We start from the raw sequence: 25,718 nt of genomic DNA, 5'->3' as shown, positions 1-25,718 counted from the left end.
GGTCCCCGCTTTGATGCACCTGTAATGACCTCGCCTCCTGGATGATAGCGGGGTGAACAGGCAGTGGCTCGGGTGGTTGTTGTCCTTGATGATCTTTTTGGCCTTCCTGTGGCACCACCCTCTGGAGAGCCCTGCGGTTGTGGCCGTTTAGTTGCCATACTAGGCGGTGATACACTGGTGATACACAGGCTGGTGTTCGCTGACTTTGGAGTCAAGCAAAAGCGACTAAATGGAGGAGGCGACGCGAGTCAATGCAATGGAGCTTGAGGTAACGTTAACCGGTTATGACTGTTGTTGACAAGGCTAGCGTTAGACACTGAACAATTGTGTTGTAACTCTACTTGAAGGAAACTAGCTAATTGAGTCGGAAGTGTTTTGTGTAACACTACCCAGCAAATAATGTTAGCAAGCAACTCAACTGCAACTAAAATTGCAACATAGTTCATACGTGTACCCCTGTTATTAGGTGACGTTAGTTTCTTTAGCTAGCTTCCACCTCAAATAACTTAGTGTAATACATTTTGTTGACAGATTTTGTTTTTGTAATGTTTTCTTAGCTCCACCTCATTTAGTTGACATAGCTAATGTTTGCTGAAAAATAAATGTCCCTGTATTTGCTGTGTGTGTGTTGACAAAGCCTACATGACAGGTATCTTGTCAATGCCAACTGATATATCTGGGTTTTGTTGTCTTAACAAAACATTTGTTTTCAGGATGACATGCAAATCCATGTTATTTCTAAGGCTATTGTTTATTTAAAGTATATTCTTGAATATAACTATAGACTAATAGATGCCTTAATTGTTTTCTACCAACAGGGAAGAACGGTTAGTACAGCATGCCAAACTGACCCCTTGGTGCCACAGTGTTCATGTGCTGTGGTGGAGAAGAGGTCCACCTGTCACGATCGTTTAGAGAAGGATTGGACCAAGGTGCAGCGTTGTAAGTGTACATCTTTAATTATTTGATTAACACCAAAAAAAAAATGAATGTAACGTTTTGTAGCGCTAACACAGCAACTATACAAAAGCAAGATCTCAGAAGCTAAAGGTGGAAAAAAGGCTGCCTAAGTATGATCCCCAATCAGAGACAACGATAGACAGCTGCCTCTGATTGGGAACCATACCCGGCCAACAAAGAAATAGAAAAACTAGAATGCCCACCCAAATCACACCCCGACCTAAACACATAGAGAAATAAAAAGGCTGTCTAAGGTCAGGGCGTGACACCACCGGGACGATTACTAAAGAGGTTGGGGCACAGCTAGATTGTGCTCACGACCATCAGTATACAACCGAGTCTTGCCCCTCTACGCCACAGATGGAGCTGACGGAGAGTGAGATCAGTGAAGACCAGAGCTCGCTGTATGAACCTGAGAGCTCAGGATCACAATCATCACAGTGCGAACCAAGAAATACTATCGATCACTTTGGGGGAGCGGGTTGGTGCTGCAAAAATGGAGAAGTAGCAGGCCATTCAACAGCGAATTCAAAGATACACCCATCCATAAAAGGAATCGAAGTGTAAATGTTTTACCATAGATTTTTTTACCCTTTTCAATGGATGTGCTACCTTGTCTCGGTCCTGCCGTTTCGACTCTCTCTCTCAACCTATGAATGCTCAGCTATGAAAAGCCAACTGACATTTGCTCCTGAGGTGTTGAATTGTTGCACCCTTTATAACCACTGTGGTTATTATTTGGATGTAAAAAGGGCTTTTGTAAAATACATTTGAGTGATTGATTGTTTGCTGTGCTGGATGCTGTGTATTCACTAACTGTCTGAGTGATGGAACATTTTTATAGTATCTGTAACATACTTTGGTGTGTCTTTAATCTGCATATTAAATAACAAAGTGACTCCCTGCTCTTTTTTCGGTAAAAAAAGCTGAGGGATGGAGCTGGAGAAATGTAACCACTCTGAAATTCACAGACAGAGCTATAGATCCAAGGACTGTAATCCTGTTTCTATGATCTGTTTCCACTGTCATGTACCCAGTTTGCTTTGGATAAAGGCGTCTGCTAAATGGCATATATTATTAAAGTCTACTTTGACAACTAGCTACCCAGTGTAGTTACCATTACTTTCCAATAGATGGCAGCCAAGGCTAGTTGAAGTCACTACTCTAGCGTCAGGGACATGGGATTAGTACGCACTGAAAGTAGTTTATCTAGTTACGCTTGAACCTGTTGTTAAAGTGGACAAGCTCACTAATACTATTTTTATATAAGGCGCAGGCATTTGGTATATGTTTTAGGCTAGGCTCGATTTACTATATGAACTGGTTTTATTCAAACGTTTCTTTAATTCCTTTACTTCTGGCTATGTGTGCCTTATGGAAGAAACAACACACGCAGGGATGAGACGCCATACACCTCGTCCAATTCTCCCATGTTCCATAGGGTGAACTGGCGATAAACTGTCAGCCTGTACGCGCTGAAAACAAAATCATAAGAAAAGTTAGTCTGATACCGAAACTAAATCACAATGTATTTATAATGAGCACGCCCCATTATTGGTTAGAATGAAATTTCATGAATCATGATGCTGTCTGCGATTCAAACTCCGGTAGTCTAAACAAAATGTAAATGTGTCACCATTGTGCCAAACAGCGCTGGTGATAAACATCGTTATAGGATACTGATTATATATATTGAGCCACTACTGATATTAACCTTAAACAATGTATAATCAAGCAAAATGTCACCAATTATTTAAGTGGCATATCAGCTGCTGACTGGTTGAGTAACCTCTTCTGCCAGGAAGTCCTTCATAAGGATTAGTGACACGTCCAATAAACACGTCCCCATCCAGACAGACTGACAGGAACCTCTGACTGCCACCATCCTCTGGGATTTTGTGCTGTATCGCCACCATCTCTCTACAATACACACACTCTAGCCATTATTTGGCAGCATCCCCACTCACACTAGTTTGTGTGGGTCTAAGAAGGCCCTCTAGCAGAGTTGTTTCAGGCGGTATATCTGTACTGTTACTGCTACGAGAACAAACTCTTTGATCTGGGGCAATGATTGGCTCAAACAGGTTTATTGGCTCCCTAACTAATATTATTTCATTCTCTGTGATAAACTCAATCTCTGACTCGGAGCTACTCTGTAAATTCAGCCATCTTTTGTGAGTTCCAAAATGTACTCTCCTGTCAGTGACGCAAAAATGTGAATATGCTGATTTACAGGTACTTACTGGCATTCTAAATCATAGTGTTTCCATTCCCCTTTAAAAGTAGTGCACTATAAGGGGAATAGGGTGCCATTTGGGTTGCATCCATTGTTAGCATACAATGTCACACACAGAGAAGGGGGTAGAGGTTTCTATCTCAAACCAATGTGCTAGCGATTGAGGTCGGGTCCCTTTATGACGGCGACCAAATGTCCAAATGCTTTTCACTTTGATTCAATTAGTCCTCTCCTTGTTCTTTGTGTCTCTAGATGTCCATGTTAAGTGCTACGTTCCCCTGTTTGTTTATGTGGGCCCATCCATGTGTGTGGTTTGTGCCAGTGAGTGCTGTCTCCCTCTCTCAGTGCATCTGTCAGGATGTGAGTAATAGACCGATTATGCTGACAAACACACACAGGTGGCCACTATCGCCTTTAATCAGTCCCCAGATATCTATTTATCTCTCCCACCCTCCCTCCCTCTTTCTCTGCCTCTCTTTAGTCCTGTCTCCTTCTCATTTTCTTTCACATGCTATCTATTTCACACACACACACACTCACGCACATACAAATGCATGCCCGCGCACACACACACACACACACACACACACGCAGGTTCACAACCCCCACACAACCGTTGAACAAGTCATAAATGATACTGAAGCACATAATGACAGAACACAAATGAAAACATTTGTTTGTGTGTGGCACCATTCGAAATGAGTTGTGGTCTTCTTCACCATAATAGAAAGCACGTCTCTGAAGATATTCTCTGCCCGCAGTCACGATCCACTAGCCACAAGTCATGTTCGGGAATGCATGCCCATTTATTGACTTTCCCTATCAACTGTATGAAAAAATACGACCTTTATATTTTATAAGCAAGCATGGACACACAGGCAGCGAGTAAAATATAAGTGCCAAAGGAGTGCCAACTTAATTTGCAATGGGATAGGTGCTGAAATTGTGAGGCAAATCAGGTTAGAGGGGGAAATGATAACAAAAAGGCGTTATAAAATATCCCCGCTGATGGATGACCCTTTAAATAACAGGCTCAATTGCTGGCTTTATCAGTGCAGGCACAGTGAGTGAGGGAAAAGGCAATGCATCTTAAAGACAGGAAAAGGGAAGCTACTGGAGTCCTACAGCAAAGAAGTTGAATAGAACCTTCACAACCTTAACCTTAACAAAGCTCTAAGATTCTTCCTTTCCTACACTATGAATTTTGGCCCTTATGTACCAAGAAGAGGAGGAAACACTTAATTGACCTAATTACCATAACAGTAAGAGTATCAGTAAAGTATTGTATTACAGAGCCTTAGGAATGGCTTTCTCTAGAAGACCTGTCTATAGATGTAGACACAATAATCGACTACCCACAGCAGTGTGTTGCCAGAAGGTTGACTTTTTTAATGAAAGGGAAAGTTAATACAATTGCTAATAGTCAACTATCAGGGCTCCAGACTATTTAGTCGCATTTTGCGACCCTTTAACTTGGCTGTGCGAGTTACATTTTGAATTGGACGCATTGGTGCAAGCTACACATTCTATCTGGTCACCTCAATCCAATTGTCCCATTTTTGGGGCAGATAAAATCATAACTTTGTTAAACAGTAAAGTGTATTATCCTCAATATTCTGCTGTGCCTGGCCGTTTCGCTGGGGCTGCTATAATGAGCGAGCTTCTCACACTCTCTCCCCCTCATGTGCCCATCATGATTGTATAACATTTCAAAATTCAATTGCGGGGCAAAAACACAAAATGTGGGGGGAAAATTATTCACAATAAAGAGAGGAGTCTCCACTTTCTGTATGTATAATATAATGTATTTCTCAACAATCATTATTGAGCTCAAAGCACACTGTTTTACAATCAAGTTATCTGATATGGCTTTGAAATACAGAGCGTGTGAAATCTGCCATCGTACAGTAGATTAATACATGGCTACTAGCAGTAGATGTTCAATTTAGAGGTAGCGACCTAGTTTATGTGTTTTGAGTTTCCACTTCCTCAGGTGGGGAATTAGCACCAATTGAATTAGGCCTATATAATATTTTATAAAATATACAATATTTTCAGAATACGCTAAAATCTCAGGATATGAAATGAAGAAGAAGAAGAAGAACTGATGAAACTGAATGGGAAAAATATTTTTTATCATTTGTATTTTGTATTTATACCTTTGCTTATTCGATCTGGTCACTAACATATGCCTATGACTTTGCAGCACATTCTTGTTTCAAAAACATTGAATCTGTGCTTCAGAACCAAAAAGTTGTGTGTCTTGACTGTTGACCAATGACCAGTCATCATCATTAGTGCGCAAAGGCAGGTGCATATATTCAGATTAGTGACCAGAAAGCCCTTCTTTCATTTTCTCAGGTTTTGTCTGGCAAAAATAGAGTAGCCTACTTACATTACGTTAATATTGTCCATAGAAAGTACTGTTTAGCCTACTTACATTACGTTAATATTATCCATAGAAAGTATTGGATGCTATCTGGTGATTTCATTGATCATCTTCATATTTCAAATAGACCTAGTGTGGTTGAGTTATAATTATATACCTCAGTGGTACTGGCAATATGTTTAAAGATAGCTGTAACATTGCACAACCTCAATACTTAGGGAATGAAGGTTTAACATATTCTGGCCAATTAATTATGATATTTGTGAGGAAGAAAAAGGCTACAGACGGATCATGTTTCCCATCCGATCCTGCACCCTCCACCCTCCGCTGCTTACAGTTAGGCCATGTCATCCTGCTTGCTCTGGAATCCAGAGGAGTGGTAATGCAACATGATATCCCTACTCGATATCGACGGCTAACATGAATCACTTTCAGATCAAAATGCAGGAGTAAAACAAAGTTTATTTATGTATCTTGTGCATCACTGTTTATGGCTGTAATGACATTTGCGCAGTGATTGTGCGCATGTGCGTGTGTGGGGGTCGCAAGCTTTGAAATATTCCTTTTTGGGGGTCTCAAAAAAAGTTTGAAAACCAGTGAGCTGGCGAGCAGATTGCTGATTTGCTGTACAGCTATAGGATCGGGTGCAGCACAAACATCAAATTGGAGTGAGAGATGATTGCCATAAATTAATATAAAAAAAATACTTTTGGGTGATCAAGTAAATTAACCATTTACTTTGCAAGATCACCAGCAATGGGGCATCAAGCAACAATTACTAGCATATGCCTATTGGTCTTTTAGCATGTCAAAATTGCTTGAAATTTATAATTTTGTTGCATTTGGAATTTGTTGTCAACATTAATTATAACATTTGTTTTGTGATGTAGAGAAAATAATGAAAAGGGCTGTCTTGTAGCCTCAATAAATAGAAAAAGGTTAGTAGTAGTTGAAAAAGTCATTGCATGTATAGATATATTTTACTTGACTTGAAAAAGATTTTGACTCGACTTAACTTGACTTGCTCTTACTGTGGAATAGAGGTCGACCGGTTAATCGGAATGGCCGATTAATTAAGGGCCGATTTCAAGTTTTCATAACGTTCGGTATTTTTGGGTGCCGATATTACTAGATATTATCTAGCGTGTCCTGCGTTGCATATAATCTGACTGAGCATACAAGCATACAAGTATCTGACTGAGCGGTGGTAGGCAGAAGCAGAAGCGTAAACATTAATTCAAACAGCACTTTCGTGCGTTTTGCCAGCAGCTCTTCATTGTGCGTCAAGCATTGCGCTGTTAATGACTTCAAGCCTATCAACTCCCGAGATGAGGCTTGTTTATGACTTCAAGCCTATCAACTCCCGAGATGAGGCTGGTGTAACCGAAGTGAAATGGCTAGCTAGTTAGCGTGCGCTAATAGTTTTTCAAACTTCACTCGCTCTGAGCCTTGGGGTGGTTGTTTCCCTTGCTCTGCATGGGTAACGCTGCTTCGATGGTGGCTGTTGTCATTGTGTTGCTTGTTCGAGCCCAGGGAGGAGCGAGGAGAGGGACGGAAGCTATACTGTTACACTGGAAATACTAAAGTGCCTATAAGAACATCAAATAGTCAAAGGTTAATGAAATACAAATGGTATAGAGGGAAATAGTCCTATAATAACTTCAACCTAAAACTTCTTACCAGGGAATATTGAAGACTCATGTTAAAAGGAACCACCCGCTTTCATATGTTCTCATTCCTGAGCAAGGAACTGAAATGTTAGCTTTCTTACATAGCACATATTGCACTTTTACTTTCTTCTCCAACACTTTGTTTTTGTATTATTTAAACCAAATTGAACATGTTTAATTATTTACTTGAGGCTAAATTAATTTGATTGATATGCATTATATTAAGTTAAAATAAGTGTTCATTCAGTATTGTTGTAATTGTCATTATTACAAATAAAAAAATGTTTTTTTAAATTGTCAGATTAATCGGTATCGGCTTTTTGGTCCTCAAATAATCGGTAGCGGTATCGGCGTTGAAAAAATCATAATCGGTCGACCTCCACTGTAGAATGCACGACTTGGGCTTGACTCAAGACTTGACCCAATCTTTTTGGGACTCGACTTGAGACTTGGACCTTGTGACATGAGACGTTTTTGTGACTTGGTCCCATCTCTGCTAGAGTTATTTTTACATTCACATCTGAGTAATTTAGCAGGCACTCTTATCCAGCGCAACTCATCGTACTTAAAAAAAGGCTGAACCAGCTATGTATAGGTAAATAGGTATATCTGCAGTAATATTGATAGTTCCATGCTTTTCACTCTCAGGAGAAAATGAAAAATAATTGGAGGAGTGATTTGGCATTAGGAATATGACTGTGGGCATATTTCATTGTATTATGCCACATAACTTAACTTATGTGTCACTTTTGTGCCACCTTCAAATTTAAATACTTTACTGGACTTAAGATGCAATTCCGAGTAATAAAAAATCATATTCCAAGACGAGTCGAGCATTGATCAATAGGATTGGGTGGAAGTCCGTTTAATATTTCAGAGAATACTAATGATGTTTTTAAATGTGATTTTCAATAAATATTTGATGTGTTTCCCTTATTCTAAAGAGAGTAAGTGCAAATTAGATGTCATCATATCATTCAAACAGAGATGCGAGCTAATGGTAATGCATATGGGGCAAGGATTCAAATCAACTCAAACAAATCGCAAACAACAATAGGATTGCTTAAAGGCAGAAAGGCAGAAATGCAACTGGATTATGTCTGGTCGAAGTGTAAAACGTCTTGTAAAAGTGCAAACTGACGATATTGGACAGTTACTGGCCACATTGACGCGACCTCATGTCAAAAACCACACTTAGAATTCCCTGCAATGTTGATAAAACCGTACTAACCATTCTTACCTCATACTCTTCCTTGAAGCCGTAGCCCTGGCCACACTTCATCTGGGTGATGTGCTGGAGGAGGTCGGCTACACGGATGGCTGGCTGGAACTGGCCTGCTTGGTAGGACATCTCTACTGACTCACAGCCCCCGTATGGGTACGTCTGGATGGTCAACGATGGCTGAGCCAACTCACTATGGCTGCTGTCTGTGGAACAAGGAGAACACACTCAGTATCCACTTACTCTGTGATATTTGGGTTAGCATTGAACCACATAGCGGTCAGTCTGTGTAAGAAGGATGCAATGGAACTCATTTTAATATAATGAAATCTCTTGTTTTCATGAAATGTTGTTCTCCCAAACATATTGACTGTAGTACTCGCGCTGCTAAAACACTCGACCACTGTTACTCCAACTTCTGGGATGCCTAGAAGGCCCTCCCCTGCCCTCCTTTCAGGCAAATCTGACCATGACTCCATTTTGCTTCTCCCATCCTATGGGCAGAAACTCAAATAGGAAGTACACGTGCTAAGGACTATTCAACGCTGGTCTGACCAATCAGAATCCATGCTTCAAGATTGTTTTGATCACGCGGACTGGGATATGTTCCGGGTAGCTTCCGAGAATAATATTGACGAATACACTGTTCAACGGCTCAGACACGATGTGGCAGGGTCTACAGACAATCACCGACTACACAAGAAAAACCAGCCACGTCGCGGACACCGACGTCTTGCTTCCGGACAAGCCAAACACCTTCTTTGCCTGCTTTGAGGATAACACAATGCCACCGATGCGGCCCGATACCAATGACAGTGGCCTCTCCTTCTCTGTGGACGATGTGAGTAAGACATTTCAGCGTGTAAACCCTCGCAAGGCTGCCGGCCCAGACAGCATCCCTAGCCGCATCCTTAGAGCATGCGCAGACCAGCTGGCTGGTGTGTTTACGAACATATTCAATCTCTCCATATCCTAGTCTGCTGTCCCCACATGCTTCAAGATGGCCACCATTGTTCCTGTACCCAAGAAAGCAAAGTTAATTGAACTAAATGACTATTACCCCGTAGCACTCCTGTCATCATAAAGTGCCTTGAGAGACTATTCAAGGATCATTTCACCTCTACTTTACCTGTTACCCTAGACCCACTTCAATTTGCTTACCGCCCCAATAGATCCACAGATTTTGCAATCGCCATCACACTGCATGTAAGAATGCTGTTCATTGACTAAAGCTCAGCATTCAACACCATAGTACCCTACAAGCTCATCTTTAAGCTCGAGGCCCTGCCCGCAACCACAGGGCTCACCAGAGGGTGGTGCGGTCTGACCAACGCATAACCGGTGGCAAACTACCTGCCCTCCAGGACACCTACAGCACCCGATGTCACAGGAAGGCCAAAAAGATAATCAAGGACAACAACCATCCGAGCCACTGCCTGTTCACCCCGCTATGATCCAGAAGCACATAGAGGCTGCTGCCTACAGTATATACAGGCTTAAAATCACTGGCCAGTTTAATAAATGGAACACTAGTCACTGTCTACATGCAATACCCGTCTCATATGTATATACTCTATCCTATACTATTCTACTGTATCTTATTATATGCCACTCTGACATTGCTCATACATATATTTATATATTCTTAAATCCATTCCTTTACTTAGATTTGTGTGTATTGGGTATATGTTGTGTAATTGTTATATAATACTGCATCGTCGGAGCTAAAAGCACAAGCATTTCCCTACACCCACAATAACATCTGCTCAACAGGTTAATGTGACCAATACAATTTGATTTGATTTGATTTATTTCAGTGGAGACCTCTCTAGCTCTCTGCAGGTCTTGAAAAACTTTAAAAGCATGAGATCTTCAAACTCTTACAGTTGACTCTCCACAGACCCTGTTTCCAGACAACAGCCTTCCTTTATCTCGCTGCTACTCAGTCATTAATGATGATATTCAAAGTTAAATGGATAATCCAAGAGACACTTTGCTTTACTACGTGAAATACATTCTTGTAATTGAGTGTTCCTAAGATTAGGATTGGTGAGTTTGAAGTAGTACATTGCTTCTAATGAGTCCATTAAGAAGAGGAATCAGGAGATGAGTGGCAGAGAAATTCTCCATATTACAAGCATGAAATACCTAAAGTACCATTGCAAATGTGGTAGGCTAAAATCACCCGTGTTTTATTAATGTGGATATTTGCATCTTAATTACACACTTAGTTAGAGCTCTATTTTTGACTGGCTCTAAGGAGGCACAAGTGTCAAATTCATGTTAGTTTTCAATTTCGTTGTGTCAAAACTGGCACACTGGCATTTTCCAGCCCTAATGCCAGATTCGGCAATTTACCTGTCTAACATCAGCTTGCTTGCGAGGTGGGAGGGATGGCAATGATTGAGATGTGTCCTTAAAAACAAGCGCAAAAGTGATAATTTTAGGCAGCGCTTTTGGTAAGTTATAAGACCCACAAAAAGCAGGTCTTAAAAGTAATGCAGTTGATAATAGCTTGGATTTTGAGAGTGGAAGTGCAGCCTATTCAGTCATTGCGCACATTGCCCATGGAAGGAGAGATGTGCCTTTTGTATGGGTGAATCTCATTAAGATGTTTTATTTTTTATTATTTTAACCTTTATTTAACTAGGCTAGTCAGTTAAGAACACATTCTTATTTATAATGACGGCCTAGTTCAGGGGCAGAAAGACCGATTTTTACCTTGTCAGCTCGGGGATTCAATCTAGCAACCTTTCAGTTAATGCCCCAAAGCTCTAACCACTAGGCTACCTGCCATCCCAAAAGAAACATACAAAACTATTAAACACCAAGCATATCCTACCCTCCCCTTGATCAAGGCTGGTTTAGCAGCATCGCATATGTGTGTCTCTTTATCCTGGCCATTAGTCAAAAGTAGCATATGAATAAAGGGTTTTAATGGTGTACTGAGAGTGCTTTGCCCTCACTCTTTTTCATTATTCACAATTAACACACTAGTACCTGTATTTTGCTTGTTTAAGTAGGCTATCCATCCCCATTATCAAAGAGCACCCCTTGTCCGATTACCAAAGACACACTTCTCCAAACGATTCAGTCCTCCTATATTGTCAAATCAACAGCAGATTTTTGAGAGAATCTGCCTTGCACATACAGTGGTTCCTCATTTAAAAGTTACAGTATAGGGTGGTATGCTGTGGTAGGGTTCAGCGCTTTACAGTACCTGCCCTGAATGATCAATTTAACCACCAGAGGGCATCTTTGAGCACAGATACTTCATCCTTTGACCACTGCATTTTGAGATTATGCATGACCTTTTATTGATGAAAAGGTGCTGATCCTGGTCTTTATTATTTACAATGTTTTGCTGATATTTCCGCTAAATAACGACATGTTACGGTGTTTCGATTTTACAGTAGCCTATGTAGGCCTATAGCATACTGTACCTACAAAATCAGTTTATACAACTCCTCCAAAAATATAAATATGGGCAGAATATTGTATAAAATATGTATATTGTTAAAGACTGACATTTGGTAGTTTCAATTAAATCTGTTTTCTTTCATTCAAATGTGACTCGTTTCATTCTCCTTCCATTTAAGCCTACATTTAGGTCTGTGTGTGCACTGTGCTAACAGTGCAATGAAACGAGAGATGCGATTTATGATATCATGCTGCTGACCCGGTCCTATCTATATTGTTGCTGGTTTAAAAAACAGTTTCATTATTTTTCATTTCATTTGATTAAAAAACCCAAACCTATTAGAAATATTCACCGTCCAAGCGTTTATGACGAGAACGTACATGGGTTGAATGCAATGCAATTTATTGAGCGATTTCTGGAGAAGTGCTAATGTGATCTGTAAGATGGTTCCATGATGTTTATTAAACATTACATTTTGCAAGCAGTATAATAGTAAGTGGATATTCCCCCTTTCTCTTTATATTGGATCTTTATCCAGCTCCTGTGAAAAGTTTGGATGTGCATATGTGACTCATTTAAGGACACTAAGCATGTAGCGCGTCAATACTTCACAGGAGAGCCATTTGAACGTAAACATTTTTTAAAATCAAAATAGTTTTTCGGCAGAAATGCCTTCTGGAACATGCAAACTTTCATGTGCCTTAATAACAAACTTGTATTCAATCTGTAAATACAAATAAATTACAAGCCTAGTTGGTTTAGCCACGGAAAAAGGCAGGAACCTTCCCACTAGCCATGATTGGCTAAGATAATGGATGGACTGGACATGCCGAGAGATGAGTTCGGATTGGTCTGCCATATAGCACACTTCTGTCTATAACATGAGCAGGTCAGTATGTGTAGGTAATGCTTACAAAACAACTTTTTTGGAAAAATATCACGTAGTAGAACTGCGAAAGTGTTGCTCTCCACTTTCTGGAAGTCCAAGTTTTGAAATCAGTGGAATGCCCGGTGGAATTAGAGTATGATAGCGAAGGAGATGGAAAACAATTCTGGGGTTTGATTGCAAATATGCAGAGGGATTCAAAAAGAGAACACACAGAAGGCTGTTGTATAAAACACCTGGCTCCGGATTACATCTTCAAACTAAACGGAACCATGGCATCAGTGACAGAGCGGGAGAAGCGTCCTCCATGTATACGGGTAATTCTGTCAGAAAGTCATTTTCATTTCAAGTTAAAGTGTACTGTTTGGTAGCTAGCTAACATAAACTGGCTGACTCACTAGCTAATGTTACGTGCATGATCTGTGTCATAATATTATTCAGATCTCTGAGCCATTTGCATTGCTAGTTATAACCTAAAGTTAGCTAGCTAACATTGAATCTGGTTGGTTAGTTACCTGCAGATTCATGCAGGATAGTATCATTATGAGTTGGGATTATGGTTCATTGTTTAGCTAGCTACATGTCTAAACAAAAGACTTCACTATGAATGTAACCATTTCAATAGAATGCTCATGATGTCACTGCAGCAACTGTCGGTAGACATAGCTGGTAAATTCGATCGGGCTATCTAATCCAATTTCAGAGCACTCTCGTCTAAGTGTGCCAGAGCGCAGAGAAACTTGCACAGTTACAGCCTAACTACCTCTGCTAGGGTGAGTAAAATGGTCAGAGTGAGTTGTTCTCTCATTTGTGTCTGGAAGTAGCTAGACAGCTAGCCAACGTTAGCCAGTTAACTTGAGTGCTGTTTTTAGGTCAGAACGCTTGGATCAACCCTACTCCTCAGCCAGAGCGTCCAGTGTGCTCTCTGAACGCTCTGAATTTACAAACAGACAATCTGACAACGCTCTTTAGTTTACGAATGTCCAGAGCACACTCTGAGAGCACTCTGGCTCTCCAGATTGAATTTACAAATACACCCGTAGTATAAACTAGCCTTTAGTCTTGAAATCTTTGGTTGTTTACTGCATGGCCTCACATGTAAATCCTTAAATAGATGGGTGGGGTTAAGGCTGAAGAGGGAGCAAATGATGCTGAATGGGTGTAGACAAAGAAGAGCTCACCAATAGGTTTACCAAAACATTCAAGGGCCAACTTTCAAAGCAGAATTACTTTCCCATTGTTCCTCAACTGTAGTATGTTATAACATTTCATACACTACAGTCTCTACTTTTATCCAATGTAAAAAACACAATTTCAAATGTGAATTGAGACGGTCAGTCACATAACCTTCCATTGTCTGGATCTTCTTCCAGCTCCTGTGAAAAGTTTGGATGTTCGTAAAACCCTCCATAGTCAAAATGGTCTTGTCTGTATTATACACCCACCGGAGAAATGATGGTGCCTGTAAATGTATTTATAGCCTATTTAAAATAAGTTGTTTTGTTTTTATTAGAATTTGATTAGAATTCAACAGTATTTTTAAGCCTTATCAATAGCGTAGTGAATTTAATATTGCTTATTGACTACATTTGGCACATCCAGACTGCAATTTACAGTATAGGCCTAGCCCTTACACAGAAAGTCTAGTCACCCCTTGACTTATTCCACATTTTGTTGTGTTACATACTGAATTCAAAATGTATTACATAGATTGTTTTTCTCACCCAGCTACACACAGTAGCCCAATACAAAGAAACCTGTTTTTATAAATGTTAGCAAATTAATTGAAAATTAAATATGGAAACATCTCATTTCCATTAGTATTCACACCCCTTAGTCAATACTTTGTAGAAGCACCTTTGGCGGCGATTAGAGCTTTGAGGTGTCTTGGGTATGTCTGTATCAGCTTTGCACATCTGGATTTGGGGATTTTCTCCCATTCGTCCCTGTAGAGTTTCTCAAGCTCTGTTAAGTTAGATGGTGGCGATGAACAGCAATCTGTAAGTGTTTCCAGTGATTTTCAATGGGATTCAAGTCTGGGCTTTGGCTGAGCCACTCAAAGAATTTCACATTATTCTTCTGAAGCCATTCCAGCGTTGCTTTGGCTGTATGCTTGGGGTCATTGTCCTGTTGGAACGTAAATATTTGCCACCAGTCTAAGGTCGTGTGCACTCTGAAGCAGGTTCTCATCAAGGATTTGCCTGTATTTGATTTGGCCCCATTCATTGTTCCCTTTATCCTTACTAATATTCCAGTCCCCACAGCATGATGCTGCCATAACCATGCTTCACTGTAGGGATGGATTTGGACATGTGATGAGCTGTGCCTGGTTTTCTCCAGACATAGCGCTTTGCATTCAGTCCAAAGAGTTACTTTTCTGTCTCATTAGACCACATAATATTTTGCCTTATGCGCTCAGAGTCAGAATCCAGGCATACTGTCATGTGCCTTTTTCTAAGGAGTGGCTTCCTTCTGTCCACTTTCTCATAAAGCCCAGATTGGTGAAGTACTGTAGAGACTGTTGTCCTTCTGGCAGGTTCCCATCTCAGTCAAGGAACTCTGTAGTTCTGTCAGAGCGGTCATTGGGTTCTTGGTCACCTCCCTGACCAAGGTCCTTCTTGCCCGGTTGCTCAGTTTGGTCATACGGCCAGCTCTAGGCAGTGTCCGAGTAGTTCCATATTTTTTCTATTTCCCAATGATGGAGACCACTGGGCTTTTTGAAATTTCAACAATCTATGAGTATTGGTTTTATACCCTTCCCCAGATATATGCCTTATCACAATTTTATCTTGAAAATCTAAGAACAATTACTTGGACTTCATGGTATAGTTTCTGCTCTGACATGCACTCTCATTTGTGGGACCTTAAAGAGACAGGTGTGTTTCTTTCTAAATCATGTCCAAACAATTGAATTGACCACAGGTGGACTCCAATCAAGTTTCAGTGACATCTCAAGGATAATCAAAGGAAATTGTGGAAAGACTTGAAGATTGCTGTTCACGGCCGCTCCTCATCTAACTTAACAGAGCTTGAGAAAATCTGAAAGAAAGAATGGGAGAAAATCCCCAAATCCAGATGTGGAAAGCTGATAGACACATTTTAAAAAATTTGATTTCATTTTATTTAGCTAGGCAAGTCAGTTAATAAGAACAAAATCTTATTTGGTGTCCCAATGCATACCCAAGACCACTCAAAGCTCTAATCACCGCCAAAGGTGCTTCTACAAAGTACTGACTAAGGGGTGTGAATACTTATGTAAATTATATAATTCTGTATTTCATTTTCTAAAAACATATTTTAACTTAGTCATTATGGGGTATTGTGTGTAACAGGTTGTAACACAATGTGTAATAAGTCAAGGAGAAGGAATACTTTCAGAAGTCACTTTATCAATGTGAATGCTATAGCCTACATTTAACAATGTACAGTATTTCAATATTAAAGTAATGCAATTAGAATAATGTGGACTGTAAACATGTTCAACATATTTAGCAAATATAGGGCAGGCTATTTAACAAACTAGGCTATAATGGACTTACATTCATATTGTAGACAATGTAATACATAAAAGACTGTAAATACACAACTTGAAGCAACTACATACACTGAATATACCAAACATTAATTACACCTTCCTAATATTGAGGTGCACTCCCTATTACCCTCACAACAGCCTCAATTCATCAGGGCATGGGCACTACAAGGTGTCAAAAGCATTTCACAGGGATGCTGGCCCATGTTGACTCCAATACTTCCCACAGTTGTGTCAAGTTGGCTGGATGTCATTTGGATGGTGGGCCATTCTTGATACACATGGGAAACTGTTGAGTGTGAAAAACCTAGCAGCATTGCAGTTCTGGCCCCAACCCTTGTGCCTGGCATTTGCACCCATACCCAATTCAAAGGCACTTAAATATTTTGTTATACCCATTCACCCTCTGAATGGCACACATACACAATCCATGTCTCAATTGTTTCAAGGCTTAACAGCCTTTGTTTAACCTGTCTTCCCCCCTTCATCTACACTGACTTGAAGTGGATTTAACAAGTGACATCGATAAGTGTCACACCCTGACCATAGTTTGCTTTGTATGTTTCTATGTTTTGGTTGGTCAGGGTGTGATCTGAGTGGGCATTCTATGTTGGATGTCTTGTTTGTCTATTTCTATGTCTGGCCTGATATGGTTCTCAATCAGAGACAGGTGTTAGTCATTGTCTCTGATTGGGAACCATATTTAGGTAGCCTGGGTTTCACTGTGTGTTTGTGGGTGATTGTTCCTGTCTCTGTGTTTTGCACCAGATAGGACTGTTTTAGGTTTTCACACATTTGTTGTTTTGTTAGTTTATTCGTGTACAGTTTCTTTATTAAAGTACAATGAATAACAACCACGCTGCATTTTGGTCTGCCTCTACTTCACCTAAAGAAAACCGTTACAATAAGGGATCATAGCCTTCACCTGGATTCACCTGGCCAGTCTATGTCAGGGAAACAGCAATGTTTTGTATACTCAGTGCATTTGGCCATGGAACATGTTCTGATTGGCAACCGGAGCACAGTCTCATCACTCTAATTAATGTTGTTTCGTGGTAATGTTCTATCTGAGCTGTGTTTACATTTCTGCTCATTACTCACACATCTCCATTTCCCATCGCTCCATTTCTCCATAATTATTACTGATGGGAGATGGAGATAAACACCAGCATGTAATGTGGTTACGTTGTTTTAGCTTTAGCATCTGCTTACATGGAGGTGGGTAAGGAGAGAGGCTTAGCCATAGGACAGGGAGCAGGTACTGACTTTACAGTGGAGATGGTAGAGGTCCACTTAATCCTACCCAAAGTGCGCCCTCTACAGCCTATTCAGACCATACCTAATTCATTATTAGTTTGTTTTTGTCTCTACAACAAGAACATATCTTAAAGTGGCAGCCCTGAGGATATATTATGTTGTAAATATTACCAATAAACAGACTCAATCCCATCAAAAGCTACTGACATATCGAGCGGCTAATGCTTGGGGTTTGAAGGTCAAAAATGCATTTAGTCAGCCATGAAATGTATTCACAATGTGTCTTCTTGCCTGTAACTTAGATTACAATATCTTCATGCTAATCATTTCATTTATTGACCTCAGAGGGAAGTTTTTGTTGCTTGAGAACATGTACTTTTCATGACTTCATTATCATGGCTCACAGATGCATGAGCACTGATCCTGGCTCCATGTGATCACATGCCTTGGGTAAGTGAGAAATACAGGACTTACACACACACACACACACATTGGCATGTTAGACAGAGTCAATGACCTTTCAGGAAATGTCTGTTCTTTCTTCAAATCAAATTGCATTTGTCACATGCCCCCGAATACAACAGGTAGACCTTACCGTAAGATGCTTACTTACAAGCCCTTAAACAATGCAGTTCAATAAATAAGAGTTTTTACTAAATAAATTAAAGTAAAAATGTAATAAAAAGTAACACAATAAAATAACTATAATGAGGCTATATACAGGGGGTACAGGTACTGAGTCAATGTGCAGAGGTACAGGTTAGTCAAGGTAATTCGTACATGTACGAAGGATTAAAGTACTATGTAACTGACAGTTAGACTTACAGGTTATGTCGTTGTCTTTTGTTTGAATAGTTTACGTGTCCGCTGTGCGGGGGAAATGATAATACAAGCGGAACTACGTAGCTAATACTGTTGTAACGAGGATCCTTATTGTAGCAACACACTTTTGGAGGGAAGGCAATCCTGCGCTGCGTTAGCTAAGTTTTCATGTCATCGGGTGTAGTTCATAAAGGTTGAAGAGTGTATGTTAGGATGAAGTGTGAATTCATGCCAGGAATAATAATTGTGAAGTTTGATTTCCTCCCTTCTGTAATAAGCAGCCAATGAGGTATTTTTTCCTTTATTCATGTGTTTAATCTGAACCCATTATAACGCCGGTTAAACTGTTATGTATGTAAGCACTTCAGAGTTATACCAAGCTAATAAGTCACTCGTAAGATAAGGTTGTAAGAGTGTGCTTAACTGTATTTTTCATTTACTTTATAGTTCTCACGGAAGGTGATAATTCTGACTAAAACTACAGAATAAAGCCGCCAGTTAAAATCAAGGAACGGTTGTGCTCGTGGTTACTGAAGGGAGCTACATACTATGCATAGATAATAAGCAGCGAGTAGCAGCAGTGTAAAAAGAAAGGGGGGTGGGGGTCAATGTAAATAGTCCGGAAGGCCATTTGATGAATTGTTCAGTCTTATGGCTTGGGAGTAGAAGCTGTTAAAGAGCCTCTTGGACCTAGACTTGGCGCTTCGGTACCACTTGCTGGGCGGTAGCAGAGAGAACAGTCTATGACTAGGGTGACTTTCCTTCCTTCTACAGTAATCTGAATGCCAAACATGGCAGACAAGTTGTATCAGAAATAAAGAGGTTTCACAGAGAGCAGGTTGTTCTGTTGTGAGTATTGCTCTGTTGTGAAGAAAGGCAGGAAAGCTTGGCTCAGGTTATGAGGGTGCAGGGCTTGTAACACGCCATACTGAGAAATATTATTTCCAAGCAAAAAATACATTGAGTACAATATGATGCTCAGAGATACTATGGGAGCTTAGATAAAATTACAATGTCTCAAAATGAACATCCTGTTTTGCGGAAGTTGTTCTGATAAAGGCCATTGCTTTTGAATTCATTTCAGAATTTTAGTGTGCTGTTCTTCCCTGAGGTGCAGACTAATGGTTAGTGTTGAATTCGCATTAAGCTCAATTATCGGCAATGCAACATTATCGCAACAACGCTGCTCCAGACCATTAGCAATAATTACCATCCATAACAAAATATATTGGACAACTCTTTGAGTCGGGACAAGATAATTCCGTTTGAAATGACCTAAAATGTACATCCATTCTAAAGAATATGTCTGGAGAAGATTTTAAATAATTTGCAATGATATTCCAACCGTAGAATTGAATCATTCTCTAAAGCCCTTAGGAATATCAAGCTTACTAGGAACCAAAAATGCCCTTCTTTTAACATGAACCAGGTTCCATCCTCATGAACAGGTCTTTTGCTGACAAATGTTCAAACATGGCATTTTTGATAAGCCAATGCATATGAAGAACTTTAGCTTCCTCTGGTTTTGGCAGACATGATAGCCATGTAATGCATGTAGAGATATGAATGACAGAATGTAAATGATGTAGTGGATAGATGCATTCTCAACCAACTCATGTCTACTGGAAGCATAGGCATCTACTCTGCTGCTGGATATCATATCAATACCATTTTGTATACGCCAATACACAATGAGCTATGGATTTCATTCAGCACACCCAAATGTAACTGTATTCTTAACGCTAGATCTGCTGCTGGTGGTGGATAAACAGCAGAGTTGGGCTAGTCCCAGAGTGCGATCTTCCTTCCAGCCCTATGAAAGTTCTCCACTGCCTGTGAAACTGAAGCCCTCACTTCAGCAGCAGTTGAGCCTCCTCAGAGGAGGAAGGGGAGGACCATCCTTCTCAGTGCATTCCATTAATTTAATTCCATTAAATTAAAAGTTATAATTTTTAAATAAATCTATACTAAAAATATTCACGTCACCAATTAACTACAGTAGCCTCAACAGCACTTTCTAGGGTAGCACTATGGCGTAGCCAGATGACAGCTATTTTCTGTCTTCTGGGTTCTTTGACTTCAATACAAAACATAGGAGGCTCATCGTTCTTACCCCCTTCTATAGACTTCCACAGTAACTATGACAACTTCCGGAGGAGGTCCTCCAACCAATCAGAGCTCTTGCAGCATGAACTGACATCAAAGGATCGCATAATTAATCTAGTACTGAATGCATTCAGAAAATATTCAGACCCCTTCCCTTTTTCCACATGTTGTTACATTACAGCCTTATTCTAAAATGGATTCATTTCATTTTCAATCCCGTCTCAGAGCTCTACGGACAATTCCTTCAACCTCATGGCTTGGTTTTTGCTCTGACATTCACTGTCAACTGTGGGACCTTATATAGACAGGTGAGTCCAATCAATTGAATTTACCACAAGTGGACTCCAATCAAGTGTAGAAATAACTCAAGGATGATCAATGTAACAGGACGCACCTGAGCTCAATTTTGAGTCTCAATACAAAGGCTCTGAATACTTACGTAAATGTGATATATTTTTATTTATTTTTGTATACATTTGCAAACATTTCTAAAAAGCTGCTTTTGCTTTGTCATTATGGGGTATTGTGTGTACCTGTATATTGATGAGAGGAAAACATAATTTCATCAATTTTAGAATAAGGCTGTAACGTAACAAAATGTGAAAAAAGTCAACGGGTCTGAATACTTTCCAAATGCACTAGTCAGCAATGCAGTGTGTAAAGCGTGATGAGTAGTTGACTCACAGATAGAAAAAGACAATAGTTGGTCAAGTTTCAAACTAATTTATTTATTTAAGAATTAAGAAGATACAGTAGAGAGAGAGAGAGAGAGAAAGACAGAGAGCTAGCTATATTTCTTTGTATTTCTTTCCTTTTTAGTTTACCTTTGTCATGCCCTGGTCAAAGTATTTTGTGTTTATCTTTATGTATTTGGTCAGGCCAGAGTGTGGCATGGGGTTTTTGTAATTGTGGTGTGTTTGTCTTGGGGTTTTGGTGGTGGTATTGGGATTGTAGCTTAGTGGGTTGTCTAGCAAGGTCTATGGCTGTCTGGAGTGGTTCTCAATCAGAGGCAGGTGCTTATCGTTGTCTCTGATTGGGAACCATATTTAGGCAGCCATATTCTTTGAGTTTGTCGTGGGTGATTGTCCTTAGTGTCCTATGTGTACTCTTTGTTAGTTTGCACCAGATAGGCTGTTTCGGTTTCGTTTATTGTTTTTTGTAAGTTCGTGTTTCTTTGTTATATTAAACATGGATCGCAATCGACATGCTGCAGTTTGGTCCGACTCTCCTTCATCACCACTATATGAAAACCGTTACAGAATCACCCACCACCAACGGACCAAGCGGCGTGTCAACAGGCAGGAGCAGCTGAAAAAGGAGATGCTCAACAAGGATTTCTGGTCATGGGAGGAGATCTTCGACGGGAGAGGACCCTGGGCTAAACCAGGGGAGTGTAGCCGCCCAAAGGAGCAACAGGAGAAGAGGCAACAGAGGCAGCAGCAGCAGGAGCAGCAGCAGCTACAGTGGGAGAGGTTGCACCACCTGGAGAAATGGACATGGGAGGAGGAATTGGACGGTAAAGGACCCTGGAATGAGCCTGGAGATTATTGTCGCCCCAAAGCCGAGCTGGAGGCAGCAAAAGCAGAGAGGCGGCATTATGAGGAGCTAGCACGGCAGAGCGGATGGAAGCCCGAGAGTCAGCCCCAAAATGTCTTGGGGGGCTCACAGGGAGTATGGCTATGCCAGGTAGGAGACCTGCGCAAACTCCCTGTGCTTACCGGGGCTGGAGAGACCGGGCAGGCACCGTGTTATGCTGTGGAGCGCACGGTGTCTCCAGTGCGGGTGCACAGCCCGGTTCGGTATATTCCAGCTCCTCGTATCGGCCGGGCTAGAGTGGGCATCGAGCCAGGTAAGGTTGGGCAGGCTCGGTGCTCAAGAGCTCCAGTGCGCCTGCACGGTCCGGTCTATCCAGTACCACCTCCACACCCCAGCCCTCCGGTAGCAGCTCCCCGCACCAGGCTTCCTGTGCGTGTCCTCGGTCCAGTACCACCAGTACCAGCACCACGCATCAGGCCTACAGTGCGCCTCGCCTCTCCAGCGCTGTCGGAGCCTTTCTCCTCTCCTGCGCTGCCGGAGTCTCCCGCCTATCTAGCGCTGTTAGAGCTTTCCTCATCTCCAGCGCTGCCGGAGTCTCCCGCCTGTTCAGCGCAGCCAGAGCTGTCAGTCTGCATGGAGCAGTCAGAGCTGTCAGTCTGCATGGAGCAGCCAGAGCTGTCAGTCTGCATGAAGCAGCCAGAGCTGTCAGTCTGCATGGAGCAGTCAGAGCTGTCAGTCTGCATGGAGCAGCCAGAGCTGTCAGTCTACATGAAGCAGCCCGAGCTGCCAGTCTGCATGAAGCAGCCAGAGCTGTCAGTCTGCATGGAGCAGTCAGAGCTGTCAGTCTGCATGGAGCAGCCAGAGCAGCCAGTCTACATGGAGCAGCCAGAGCTGTCAGTCTGCATGAAGCAGCCAGAGCTGTCAGTCTGCATAGAGCAGCCAGTCTGCATGGAGCTGCCAGTCTGCATGGAGCTGCCAGTCTGCAAGGAGCTGTCAGTCTGCACAGAGCTGTCAGTCTGCATGGAGCAGCCAGAGCTGTCAGTCTACATGAAGCAGCCCGAGCTGCCAGTCTGCATGAAGCAGCCAGTCTACATAGAGCAGCCAGTCTGCAAGGAGCTGCCAGTCTGCAAGGAGCTGTCAGTCTGCACGGAGCTGTCAGTCTGCACGGAGCTGTCAGTCTGCAAGGAGCTGCCAGTCAGCACGGAGCCGCCAGAGCGGTCAGTCTGTAAGAAGCCGCCAGAGCTGTCAGCCTATATGGAGCAGCTAGTGCCGCCAGTCTGCCCAGCGCCGCCAGTGCCCCCAGTCTGCCCAGCGTCGCCAGTCTGCCCAGCGTCGTCAGTCTGCCCAGCATCGCCAGTCTGCCCAGCGCCACCAGTCTGCCCAGCGCCACCAGTCTGCCCAGCACCGCCAGTCTGCCCAGCACCGCCAGTCTGCCAGACCGCCAGTCTGCCAGTCAGTCTGCCCAGCGCCACCAGTCTGCCCAGCACTTCCAGATCTGCCAGTCAGCCAGACTCTTCCAGATCTGCCAGTCAACCAGACTCTTCCAGATCTGCCAGTCAACCAGACTCTTCCAGATCTGCCAGTCAACCAGACTCTTCCAGATCTGCCAGTCAACCTGACTCTTCCAGATCTGCCAGTCAACCAGACTCTTCCAGATCTGCCAGTCAACCAGACTCTTCCAGATCTGCCAGTCAACCAGACTCTTCCAGATCTGCCAGTCAGCCAGGATCTGCCAGTCAGCCAGGATCTGCCAGTCAGCCAGGATCTGCTGAAACCACCAGCCAGCCAGGAGCTGGTAGATCTATCGACCTGCCTGAGCTTCCTCTCACTCCTGAGCTTCCTCTCACTCCTGAGCTTCCTCTCACTCCTGAGCTTCCTCTCACTCCTGAGCTTCCTCTCACTCCTGAGCTTCCTCTCACTCCTGAGCTTCCTCTCACTCCCGAGCTTCCCCTTAGTCCCGAGCTTCCCCTTAGTCCCGAGCTGCCTCGGTCCCGAGCTGTCCTTCAGTCCCGATCTGCTCCTCAGTCCAGTGGGGTTCTGGGTGAGGACTACTAGGCCATGGTCGGCGGCGAGGGTGGACTATCCAGGGACGAAGGGAGAGGGGACTAAGACATTAAAGGAGTGGGGTCCACGTCCCGCGCCGGAGCCGCCACCATGGACAGACGCCCACCCGGACCCTCCCTATTGTTTTGAGGTGCGTTCGGGAGTCCGCACCTTAGGGGGGTTCTGTCACGCCCTGGTCAAAGTATTTTGTGTTTATCTTTATGTATTTGGTCAGGCCAGGGTGTGGCATGGGGTTTTTGTAATTGTGGTGTGTTTGTCTTGGGGTTTTGGTGGTGGTATTGGGATTGTAGCTTAGTGGGTTGTCTAGCAAGGTCTATGGCTGTCTGGAGTGGTTCTCAATCAGAGGCAGGTGCTTATCGTTGTCTCTGATTGGGAACCATATTTAGGCAGCCATATTCTTTGAGTTTGTCGTGGGTGATTGTCCTTAGTGTCCTATGTGTACTCTTTGTTAGTTTGCACCAGATAGGCTGTTTCGGTTTCGTTTATTGTTTTTTGTAAGTTCGTGTTTCTTTGTTATATTAAACATGGATCGCAATCGACACGCTGCAGTTTGGTCCGACTCTCCTTCATCACCACTATATGAAAACCGTTACAGCCTTTCACTTTTTTGCTAATGCAGCTAATTTTGCCTACTCAACAACCTGACAAACAGAGAGGAATGCTATGTATGTTAGCTAGCTGGCTAAGGCTATCCCACACGGCAACTCTTCCAAGTCAAGGTAAGCTTGGTTTTAATAATTTACACCGGAGCACGCCGGTGTAACTGCTAAACTGCTTTCTGTACACTGTACTGCGTGATGCACACATGGACTGGATTGTGTTTACTAATCCATTAGTTCCAGTTTTTTTTTACTATAGCGTTAATATGGTAACAACGATGTAGGCTGTGTAGCGGTTAGCGCTCATGGTATGAAAGTTTGGCTTGGAGAGGTATTTGTGCCTGGTCACAAACAGCTGTTGTGTTGTGCACTGAAGGTGAGAGGAAGAGAGCATGTAGATGTGAGAAGGAATTATACAACGAGCAAACTGATGATGCTGTATGTGGCTGCTATGAAAGTGAACTGTGTCTGCAGGTGATCAGGGGTGTATTCATTCTGCTGATTCTATTGCCAAATGTTGCTTAAACGGAAGCAAATGAAACAAAATGGGGAAGGAACTACTTGAATTTGTCCAATAGAAACTTCTGCTTTAGTTGCTAAATGGAATGCTTTGCAACTGTTTGGACTAATGCTTAAGCACCCCGGATCGGCTAGATGCAGGCAAGACCGTGCAAGAAGGTGTTGAATGTGTCACTGTCTGTCACCTTGATTACTCCTATTTGTCTCTCAACCTATGCAGCTACGTTAAAAACGTTCATTTGTAGACTCGTTGTAGCAACGTCATGATGGGTATAGTGCAAAATAATGTAGTAGCCTAAACCTATCAATGTTACATTGAGCTAGGTAATAAAAATAAGGCCATGCTCATAAAAAAATGAATTGCCTGACACGCCACAGCCCAGCCCACAGACAGAACACAGCTGACTGGATACAGACTCTCTCCAGCCTCTCCTTCTCGCTGTCTGTCTTCTTTGGTCTCTGGTGAAGCATTGATTACTTGGTGTTGATAACAAGTCAC

General features: G+C 42.2%; 1 protein-coding gene across 1 annotated transcript in view; it reads right to left on the bottom strand.

Moving 5' to 3' along the window:
* Nucleotides 1-25,718, bottom strand: part of LOC112254117 (receptor-type tyrosine-protein phosphatase T) — a 491,368-nt gene that overhangs the window by 93,712 nt on the left and 371,938 nt on the right. Inside the window, exon 19 of the mRNA XM_024426355.2 lies at nt 8,496-8,683. Within this exon, the coding sequence (XP_024282123.1) occupies nt 8,496-8,683 (188 nt within the window). The remainder of the gene's footprint in view (nt 1-8,495; nt 8,684-25,718) is intronic.

This window comes from Oncorhynchus tshawytscha, linkage group LG07 (assembly GCF_018296145.1).
Source record: "Oncorhynchus tshawytscha isolate Ot180627B linkage group LG07, Otsh_v2.0, whole genome shotgun sequence".
Taxonomy (NCBI): domain Eukaryota; kingdom Metazoa; phylum Chordata; class Actinopteri; order Salmoniformes; family Salmonidae; genus Oncorhynchus; species Oncorhynchus tshawytscha.
Note: the sequence above shows the minus strand (reverse complement) of the source record. Positions and strands in the feature narration are given on the sequence as shown.